The 11,792-nt window shown below is 39.7% G+C and overlaps 1 protein-coding gene across 1 annotated transcript; it reads right to left on the minus strand.

Annotated features, from left to right (window-relative positions):
- Positions 1–7,242: 7,242 nt before the first annotated feature.
- On the minus strand, positions 7,243–11,418 carry LOC147905384 (pentatricopeptide repeat-containing protein At3g09040, mitochondrial-like). Its single transcript, XM_087371169.1, has 3 exons — positions 11,315–11,418; positions 10,942–11,226; positions 7,243–10,853 (listed from the first exon to the last, which is right to left on the minus strand). The coding sequence occupies exon 3, from the start codon at positions 10,791–10,793 to the stop codon at positions 8,334–8,336; it is 2,460 nt and encodes an 819-aa protein (XP_087227295.1). The 5' UTR covers positions 10,794–10,853; positions 10,942–11,226; positions 11,315–11,418; the 3' UTR covers positions 7,243–8,333.
- Between the last annotated feature and the right edge of the window lie 374 nt (positions 11,419–11,792).

Below are 11,792 nucleotides of genomic sequence, written 5' to 3' on the forward strand. Positions count from 1 at the left end.
CTTCTCTTTTCCTTTTCGTGATACCTGCATACCACTATATGCATTGCTTTGAGGAGATTCTCCTGATCTCAATCTGCCTGTCCATGGTGAAGTATGTGGACCACTGCTAGAGGACACTGCAAGTCCACTAATATTTTGTGATTGCTACTGTGAATTCTGTGCAGCATTACCATTTTGTGCATCTACATCATCAATCACATTTACTGGTTTATACCAGCTGCTCATCTCATCAAAAACAACATCTCTGCTCACTGTAAACTTACGAGTAGAAGGGTTATAGCATCTATACCCTTTCTATTGCAGAGAATAACCAATAAAGATACACTTCTCAGCTTTTGGATCCAACTTGGACCTCAACTCATCTGGCACATGAAAATTTCAAATGAGAAATATCTGGTTTCCTACTAGTATACATCTCCTCTAGCGTCATGCCATGTATTGCTGCAGTGGGAGTCCTGTTTATTATGTAAACTGCTGTAGTAACTGCTTCAGCCCAATAATAATCTGGTAAGTCTTTTTCATTTAGCATGGCCCGAGATACCTCTCCAATATGCCTGTTTTTCCTTTTTGCAAGTCCATTTTGCTATGGGGTATGACTGCATGAATATTGCTGCTTTATGCCATGCTCCTGCAGGAACCTTGCAAACTCATTTGAGAGGTACTCTCCCCCTCCATCTGACCTTAGGCATTTTATTTGCAAGCCTGTTTCTTTTTCAACCATAGCTTTAAAAGCTTTGAAATGCCCAAACACTTCACTTTTCTTTTTCATAAAATACACCCAAACTTTTCTGCCGTAGTTGTCAATAAAAGTGACAAAATAATGACAGCCTCCAATAGATGCAGCTTTAGTAGTCCACACATTAGAGTGGATTAATTCCAATGGCTTCTTACTCTCTTGGACATGTCTAGGAAATGGTTTCCTTGCGTGTTTTCCAAATTGACAGGCTTCACATCCCTTATGCATTTCTGCAACCTTGAATTTAGGCAATTCTGCAACAATATTTTGGGCCTGCATTGATTTAAGTCGCTGTACATTAACATGACCAATGCGTTTATGCCAGATATAAATATCTGCAACTACACCGGTCCCATGTGCAAACATTGTTGCACTCAATTCAGGCATGTCCACATCAAACGTAAACATCCTGCCCTTCTTCTTTCCTTTTGCTATCAAGCGACTGTTATTTTTCATATCCTCAACAAAGCATCCATGAGGATTAAATCTGACCTACAAGCCCTGCTCAACCATTTGACCAACAGAAACCAGGTTCTTGGTAATATTCGGGACATGAAATACATCAGACAGGTATTTCTTGTTCCCATCCTACATAGACAAAGGAATTTTACCAATCTACACAATAGGATGTGCAGTATCATCACCAGTCTCCACAAATCTTGGTCTTTCCATTTTCCTTGCATCTTGCATCCATTCTGCATGACCTGTCATGTGGTTTAATGCAACTGAGTCAACATACCACACATCATTGCTTTCTTCTGCACTTGTCAAAGAATTGGTCATGTGTTGCACCATAAAAAGATGCTCATTTCTGTCATCACCCTGTCTACTAGAAGATGCATAATTCCCTTGCTACAATTTTCCATTCATGATGTCATTCTGCTTTTTATAGTAGTCTTTAGCCATATGACCCATTTTACCATAGTAGTAGCATTCTACATTGTTGTTTGCATTTTGACCTCTCTGCCATCCACCATGACCTCTTTGGCTCCCCCTGCCTCTAGAGTTACCACATCCTCCTTCATAGGACTGGTTTTTTGAGTTTGCTGCATATTCTGATTTCTACCACGGCCTCTAGATCGGCCTGCTCTACCTTTGCCTCTACCTCTTCCAGCATTTGAGTAGAAGATAGTTTCTTTTGAAGTTCCTCTTGAAGAAGATGCACCACCATTTCTCTGCTCTTCAAATATTAGAAGAGCAAACAACTCCTCAAAATCAGGAAATTTTTCACGAATGGCAATGGATGTCCAGAACTGTGCATAATCCTTTCCTAGACCATTCAAGGTCACAGAAACTAAATCATCATCTTCCACTGGCTACCCAATGGAAGCAAGTGCATCTGCAATTTTCTTCACCTTCATGTGGTAGTCATTGATGCTCATATTTTCTCTGCACATTGTGCAACTCCTGCTTGAGCTGCATTTTCCTGGCTTGCGTATTTGTGTTGTACATTTTTGCCAAAGTATCCCATGCCTCCTTTGGCGTACTTGCATCCTAAATATGCACAATCATAGAATCTGAAATACTGATAGTCAGCCAGTAGATAACTTTTCTGGCTCTCTCATGCCATCCTTTAAATGCCTGGATTTCCTGTTGAGAACATTAGGAAGAACTGGTTCTTCTTCATTTCTTGTAATGAACTCCCAATAGCCTTTTCCCATAAGGAAATTCGTCATTCTAAACTTCCATGCTTGGAAGTTGTTCTTGTCAAGCTTTTCAGTGACAATCTGTGAAAGCCATTACAGAACACTGCAAAATATTCTGTCATTGCAAAAAAACACAGCTTCTGCCTCACAAGGGCAAATCTGCAAAACTGACGAAAGTGGTATTTGACCACACAGTCACTCCCTAGTGACGATTTTGCATCAACAGGCAATAAGGATGATTCTGTAACTCCCAATATCTCTGTGCACAGGCATATGATGCAATTTTTACGGCAACTTTTCACCGACCTGCAGAGCAGTGGTCGCATAGCAAAAACAGGGCCTTTTTCTCAGTGCTTGCGCAGAACTTCTGCCTTCAAAACGGGCCCCGAAATGGCCTTGAATCATATACTGCCCTTTCGCCACACCACTAAGGGTGTCTCAATCTGAGACAATGCACTCTTGCACTTTTCGGCTATGCTACCTGCAGAGATTTACTCCCAAACTCGAAAAAGGAAAGCAACACTGGTCCTCTTACCAGGACACCGCAAACTTGGTTTGCTTTCTTGAGCTCCTTACCACGAACCAGGCTCTGATACCATGTGAAGATAGTGGGAGAGAAGGAGTGAGTCTCACTTGCGGCTTTCTCACATACACAATGGGGGAATACACACACAGGTGGAGGCTGAAAACAGTTTTCCTCTTCTTAGTTGTGAAAGCCAAAAGAACTCTAGTACAAAGAAATAGAAGAACCCTATATGTGGGTCTTAAACCAAACTCAACTAAGGTGGCATACTAACTGAGCCATGAACTAGAGTACATAAGAATAGCTATCATCCAGCTATTATTCATGGGTGGTGTACCAATCGCATCTGCAGCTAATAAGTCAGTGACATAAATGCACAACGGTCACCCTGGCATATCACGAGTGGAGATCGATATCTCAACAAGGAAGTCATCCAAGGTTTCATTGGATACTGTGATCGTGACTATGCAAGATATTCCTAAGACTAGGAGATCCACACACAAATATGCATTTTTCTTTAGACAAGGTGCTATATCATGGTTGTAAAACAAGAAGCCAACTGTTTCTTTATCTACAAATGAATGAGAATATAGGGAACTCGTGACAGGTGCATGTAAGGCTATATGGCTCAGAAGACTATTGCCATAAACAAATTACTTTGATGAGTCAAAGCCAACAAGATAATCAATTAGCTCAACCATTAGCCAAGAAGCTAGTATATCACTCCAGGACAAAGCACATTCATGTCAGAGAGCACTTTTAGAGAAAGAGTGTTACTTGGTGACATCACATTACAACATTGTAGAGAGCAAAGAGGATGTTGCAACAGATATATTTACCAAACCACTTGGGAAATAGCTTTTTAAGAAACACTGACAAGATCTTGATTTGACATAGAGGAAGGACATTCTCGAACGTTGTGAAAAATATCTTTACCAAGCCACTTGGAAAAAAGATTCTCGGGAAACATCGACAAGCTCTTGGTTTGACACAGAGGAAGGACATTCCCATTAAAGGAGTGTGATGTTCAGTCCTTGTTCCTTTCCCCATAATCATCATATTGAGGGAAGGCCTACTTCATGATGTCGATCTTGAGGGAAGGTGTTGAGGAATTAATCTCAACATCATATGTGCATAGCACTAACACAAAGAGTGTAAAAGGCACAAGGGTTGGAAACCCTAAGTTCCCTATAGGGGTTTGTATATATTCATTATTTTCAACCAATCTAGTGTAAAATTATTCATTTTTTGTGTGCTCTCTAGTTGTTCCCTCTCTCATCATCTCCACTTTTCTCCTCTCCTTATTTGTTCAACATTGGCGGGCAACACAAGCTCTTGCTAGAATCAAGAGATTTTATTTATTTAAGCAAAAAGTTGAGTTTCACTCAAGATGTTCTTGCTAGAATCAAGAGATTTTATTGATGTAAATAACAATTAGAGTTTCACTCAATGTGTTGCTCAAGAAATAGATTAGAGAAAGGAACAACATGTTGCTTGAGCAAGAAGTTGGTATGCAATGCAACCTCTTGCTAGAATCAAAATATTTAGCTAATTTGGGCAAAAAGTTGTAACACGTTGCTTGAGAAACTAGTTGTCTAAAACACACTATACAAATAAGCTATTGCTTGGACAATAGGTAGGGGTACAACACAACCTCTTGCTAGAATCAAGAAATTTTATTGATTTAAGTAATGTCAATTTGAGTTTCACTTAAGGTGTTGCTTAAGCAACAAGTTTCATGATACATAACATAGAGACAACATGTTACTTGGACAATAGGTCGGGTTTTATCACTACATCAAGAGATTTTGTTAATTAAGAAACAAGTAATGTTTCACTCTAAGGTGCTACTTGAGTATGTTATTGCAATATAACCTAACCTTAAATGACTAAATTTCTTGATTTGAGCAAGAAGCTATTTTGCACCCCAACCTAGCAACAGGTTGGGGCTTTGCCCAACTTGTTGCTCAAGCAACATATTGGGTGGAACAAAACCTATTGCTCAAATCAAGATATTTTACAAATTATTGCTTATTCTTTAGGGTTTAGCTAGGGTTTAGGGTTTAAAATCCTAGGGTTAGGGGTTTAGCATCTAGCATCTATGGTCTAGGTTCTAGGTTATAGGGCCTAGGGTCTAGGGTCTAGGGTCTAGGTCTAGGGTTTAAAGTTTAGGTAGGGTCTAAAATTTAGAGTCTAGGGTCAAGGTTTTGAAATCTAGGGTTTAACATCTAAGGTATAGGGTCTAGGCTTTGGGGTTTAAGGTCCAAGATCTAGGGTTTAGGGTTTAGGGTTTAGGTTTTAGAATCTAGGTTCTAGAGTTCTGGGTCTAGGGTCTAGGGTTTATGGTTAGGGGCTAGAGTAATTTCATACATATGCCTTGTAATAAACTTGGTAAGAAAATGTATTCATACTTCTAAAAGATAAAGAACTTGGCCATGCCCATGAATTATTACATAAATAAGAATAGAAATTTGACTATTATGAAATTCAAAATGATGCTTAGGGGATGAGATTAATAGATCTCCTTGAATAGAGTGAGAAACTCATATAGTCATGATAACTAGGGAATAAAATTAATACATGTTCTTGAATAGTGTAAGATGAATTCATAGAGTGTAATGATTTATTAACCATCGAAGCAAAACATAGGATAAACTTACGTTATCTACAAGTCAAGGCTCATAAATGATAAAAGTAATATGGATGAGTATAAAGATATTTAAGATCATAAAGGCAAACAACTTATCATACTTGTTTCTCCTGAGATGGTTCCATTAAAGGAAATTGTTAAGCGTTCTTATTCTTAGATTATATACCTTGGAATTACTCTATAGTAGGTTATGAGCGATAATCTTTTACATTAAGAATAAGTAGACTTAAAGAATGTCATATTTAATAAATATCCATTTGTGTTATTTTATCTAGTGAGACATAGGCCTACTTAAAACCTAATATGAATCTCTTTTTTTTTTAACATGTAATTATTTCAAAGATCCACAATTAGTTTATGATTTTATTGCATATTATTATTTCTAATGTTTTTTAAATTACATCAATTTAGAATTTTTTTTAATTTATAAATTTTATTGGAATTTATTTATTCTTATTTGATATTATGAATAATACAATGTAAAAAATATTATAAGAGAAGAGTATTAGTGATTTGCATAATCGACTACTTTAATAGTATTCAGATTTATTTATTTTCACACTCACCCATCCATGGTCCACTACGAGAGGCAAATCTGACCAGGGCCTATAATGTTTTAGTTTTAAATCAATATTATATCTATATATTTTATATAAGTAATTTAATAAATTTTAAATATACTAAATGTACCATTTTTTAATGAATATATTAATTATAATTTATCATTATATCAACACATTTTAAATTTGTAAAGATAATATTATTCACATATTTTGTATAAATGATTTTATGTATTTGTTCTTATATTCTTATATAAACACTACATATTCATATAGATTACATGATATATTTTACATCAACTATATGTTGTGGATGGATACGAGATGTATAATTTTAACAATAGATTTGGTGTGTACAATCAAGATTTGGTGGATCCTATAGATTGGGGGAAAATAGAATTTATCCTAGGATGGAGAGCCTTTGCTAGTAATGTCATGACATTTGTTTAAACTTCCTCCTATTCATGAGAGTATTATTGTATGGCTTTAGTGCCTTGGAAAATAGAATTTGTACTAGGATGGAGAGTCTTTGCTAGTAATGTCATGACATTTGTTTAAACTTCCTGCTATTCTAACTTCGTTCATATTCTATGGCTTTAGTGCCTTGGAAAATAGAATTTGTACTAGGATGGAGAGCCTTTGCTAGTAATGTCATGACGTTTGTTTAAACTTCTTCCTATTCTAACTTCGTTCATGAGAGCATTATTGTATGGCTTTAGTGCCTTGGAAAATAGAATTTGTACTAGGATGGAGAGCCTTTGCTAGTAATGTCATGACATTTGTTTAAACTTCCTCCTATTCTAACTTCATTCATGAGAGCATTATCGTATGGATTTAGTGCCTTGGAAAATAGAATTTGTACTAGGATGGAGTCTTTGCTAGTAATGTCATGACATTTGTTTAAACTTCCTCCTATTCTAACTTCATTCATGAGAGCATTATTGTATGGCTTTAGTGCCTTGGAAAAAGTAAAAGATATTCAAATGCACTTAAAACTTTGTTTCTTGAGGTTCCAAAGTGTGCATTGCATAGAAATGGTGTCTTGCAGGTGAAATCATTTCATCCAAGGGAGGGGGATGTCAATCAAAAAGATGTAGAACCACCATGACGTGTCTGCCATTGCGGCTCCATTTGTTGGTATATCAGGGATGCTAGTTCAGCATTAAGGTTTCTTGGGTTGGATCATAGCCGTTGAGGCTATTGTTGTAAGCTCTTTAAGCATGGACCAAAGCAAGCTAATGGCATTCATTCTTGGTTGCCCAGGTTCTCTCCTTGTACTCATCGTCGTGTAGTGTCATTAAGTACAAAACTGGGGGAGACGCTGGACACGAAGAATTATTATCTAGCAGAGGGTTCCTAGGTTGCTTCTACTCCCCACCAAATCACGTAAAAAATGCTTGCTACCCTGCTATCGGAACTGGTCCAATCATGGTTAGGAGGAGCCACTCAAGGTCCTTTGGCACATCAAAAAAGATCACACTAGTCCTTTTCATCACAGAATCACAAAGGGATCCCTTGTATGCAGTCTGGCATCTGCAGTTGGAGTTCCACTTACAAAATCTATCATGGCCTAATTGTGTGGCATGACATGATCTTGCTAGCAAGCATCGACATTCAAGACTTAAAACCTTTTATGGCTTGTTTCTTGCATGGGAGGTTGGTCCTCAGCAGCTGCTCGATTCGAATGCAAATCACCATTACCTGGGCTTGCTGCCTGAAAGGTTGGAGAAGTGGAAACAATAGAGAAATTAAAACCATGAGCTGCCGTATTTAAATCATATGCTCCATCAACTGCATCATCTGAAGATAGATTACGGGTATCCACGTCTTCTTGTGGGAGATTCAACATAACATATGGTTTGAATAAGGCAGCCCATGAAGCAACTTCTCTACGATATTCTCAAAACTTCTTCCCACTTTCACTACAAGCTTCTCAACACAGCCCTTCTCCCAAAGAAGGCTGTCTTCTTCCCCTTGTTTCATTCTAACAATTGCCTGCCTCCATGTAATCCTTCATGGAAAGCTGCCCTTGAGGTATGGATGACAACATCTTCAAACAGCCCTTTGACATAGGGTAATATGCACCAAATTTTTCATTGGACGATTTGTGCCCACATAACCCATCTTCTTTGCATCAGCAAATGTTCTAGTGAGGCAGATTTTGAAGGAAATATGATTTACCATCCCAACCACAAAGGTATGCATAATACCATAGGTTTCAGTACTTCCATGCTTCTTGTTTCACTCTCATTGCCTCAATCTTCTTCTCATCTTCCAGCATGTGAGCATCTGCATAGATGTTAGACATCAAGACATAAACTGGAGCATCCTTTTCATCTAATCGCACTGCATGTTCAAAGGCTTGTCTTCCAAGCTCCACGTTACCCCACTTTCGACAAGCACCCAACACGGTATGCCACACCTCAAGATTAGGTTGGCAAGGCATCTTCTCCACCATAGCTACAGCCTCATTTAATCGGCCTGCACGCCCAAGGAGATCCACCATGCAAACATGGTGCTGGATACTTGGAGTGATGCCATACTCTTTGCTCATGGCCTCAAAGTACTTCTGGCCCTTGTCCACAAGACCAGCATGATTGCAGACAGTAAGAATACTGAGGAATGTGACCCCATTGGGCTTTATACCTTCTCCTCTCATTCTCTCAAACATATGGAAAACAGTTTCAATTTCTCCTAACTGGGCATAGCCTGTAATTAATGCATTGCAAGAAACTACATCTTGAACTGGGAGCTGATCAAACACTTCACATGCTTTTGCTAGCAAGCCACATTTGGCATACATATCAACCAAGGTGTTGCCAACATAAGGATCTCTTTCCATTTCCTGTCTGGATATCTCAGCATGCATTTCTTTGCCCTTGTCTATGGCTCCTACGCTGCCACAAGCTTTCAAACTGCAAAGAAACGTGACAGCATCTGGAGAGACACCCTCCTGGTGCATCTGTTCAAAACAACTTAGTGCTTCCTCCCCAAGACCATACTCAGCATAACCTGTAATCAGAGCATTCCACGAGACTACATCTCGAAGTGGAAGATTGTCAAACGTTTCTTGGGCTTTTGCAAGCAAGCCACATTTGGCATACATATCGACCAAGGTGTTGCCAACGGAAGGGTCTCTCTCCAACTCCCGTTTGGCAATCTCAGCATGTATTTCTTGACCCTTGTCTACTGCTCCTATGCTACCACAAGCTTTTAAGCTGCAAAAAAAAGAGACAGCATCTGGAGATATACCCTCCCGTTGCATTTGGTCAAAACAATTCAACGCTTCCTTACCCAGCCCGTGTTCAATATATCCTGCCATTAATGAATTCCAGGAGACTACATTTCGAACTGGAAGCTTGCCAAGCACATCCCGGGCTCTTGCAAGTGAGCCACATTTGGCATACATATCCACCAAAGTGTTGCCAAGAAAAATCTCTCTTTCCAGCCCCTTTCTGGTAATCTCAGCATGTATTTCCCGGCCCTTGTCTATGGCACCTATGCTGCCGCAAGCTTTCAAGCTGCAAATAAACGTAGCAGCATCTGGAGAGACACCTTCTGACTGCATCTGTTGGAAACAATTCAGTGCTTCCTGACCAAACCCCAGTTCAGCATATCCCGCAATTAGTGCAGTCCACAGGACGACATCTCGAACTGGAAGCCTGTCAAACAATTCCTGTGCTTTTGTGAGCGAGCCACATTTGGCATACATATCAACCAAAGAACCACATACAAAAGGATCTCTTTCCAATCCCTTTCTGGCAAGCTCTGCATGTATTTCACAGCCCTTGTCTATGGATCTTATGTTGCTACAAGCTTTCAAGCTGCAAACAAATGTGACAATATTTGGAGACACCCCCTCCACTTGCATTTGTTCGAAACAGTTCAGCGCTTCCTCACCGAGACCCTGTTCAGCATATCCTGCAATTAGTGCAGTCCATGAGACTACATCTCGCACTGAAAGCCTGTCAAACACTTCTTGTGCCTTTGCAAGTGAGCCACATTTGGCATACATATTGAGCAAAGTGCTGCCAACAAAAGGACCTGTTTCCAACCCGTTCCTGGCAATTTCAGTGTGTATTTGTCGGCCTCTTTCCACGTCTTTCAGCCGAGCACAAGCCTTCAGTACGGCCACAAACGTATACTTGCTAGGATGTACAAAATCCTCTTGCATTTTCTGGTAGAGGTTGAGGGCATGCTGTGACTCCCCACGTTCAATATAACCCATGATCAGTGAGGTCCAAGAATACTCATTTGGGTCGAGTAACCTGTTAAATACATGCAGGGCATCGCATATGCTTCCACATTCTACTAGTGTTACGACAAGGTAGCTCCCTAGAAATCTATGAGTTTCCAACCCGCTTTTGCACATGCAGGCATGCAAGTGCTTGGCATACGCTAGCTTTCTCTCTTTTCTGCACTTCTGCAAAAGTGGTATAAAATTCTCAACCGAAGGTAGCTGGGGCACCCGTTCCAAAGAAGTTCGTTCCTCAAAGCTCAGCATCTCCGAACCTGGCAGTCCTCGGACATGAGATGCGTTCACCTTTAGTCTAAACCTAAAGCTGGCCTTGCAATTGCCACCACTCTCCACTGAGCCACGGTCTTCAGAGTTTAACTGGGCCTGAATAATGGATTCTCTGGCCCAGCTCATTCCGTCGCTTCTGGACTCCTTCTGCATGTCTTTGCAACCTGGCAGCAGTCTAACAATAGCGACTGCTTGGCAATGCTATGTGTAAATCTGTTAAACCGAATACAGGATTGTCAGACTAGCCAAATATACATTTCTACAGCTTTACCGGTTGCAAATGATTTTGCAGAACACTTACAATGCTCTTTGGTTGTCCTACTGTGAGGGGTCCGTGGAATATTCATGCTATAAGTGCTCCGTCCTTAGATGGCAGGTACTGACTGAAATTCGAGGTCTGTCCTGCAGTACCTACACTCGAGCTTTCTAAGAAACTTCGAGTAGGGAGCTCCGGCACCGGTTTGAGGATCGTAAAACTCTGGTCCTGGCGGACAATCGCTCCACTGCCTCCCTGAGTCGCTTGCCATGGAGCCTCATGCGAAGCCTGGGAATGATTGTGAGTCACATACTCCATCTTTTTTTTGGCCTGGATTTTGTGAAAGCAGATATTGTGTCATTTTTATTGTGAGTTTTATTGGTTTTTTGTTGCCTGCCGCTTTGGTTGGAAATCTTACATTTTCCCACATTTGTATTGGTAGCAAGCAAACAACTTACTTGCAAAGAAGAGAATGATGAGGTGAATTCATACAAAGTATCTAAAGATGCTAAAAACTCTCTACCCTCACCATACAATGTTGCCATTGCAAAAGCCATCATCCCATCAAAAGAGAATTTTATGGGGCGGGGGCAATTCAATGATCTCTTTAAGTATCACTCAATTATCCGATTGCGCACCTCATAGATTTGCTTTCAAGGGAAAATTACTTTGCAAGTATGGTACTTACCCAAAGTATCCCAATTTCTTGAAAGGAGACAGAGCTGCAGTAAGTTAATTTGACAATCATTTGATATTTACTTCCTTGAGAACTATACAATTGCATTGTGTGCTCACTCAATTCATAATTTCTCTTCATTGCAGTTATCATTTGGGAATGAGAGAACAGCCACTCTCACTCAACTTATTCAAGAGTTCTGATGAAGAATGTGTGGTTA

Source organism: Dipteris shenzhenensis, chromosome 1 (genome assembly GCF_047967505.1).
Source record: "Dipteris shenzhenensis isolate YYH24624 ecotype China chromosome 1, Dip_SZ_1.0, whole genome shotgun sequence".
NCBI lineage: Eukaryota > Viridiplantae > Streptophyta > Polypodiopsida > Gleicheniales > Dipteridaceae > Dipteris > Dipteris shenzhenensis.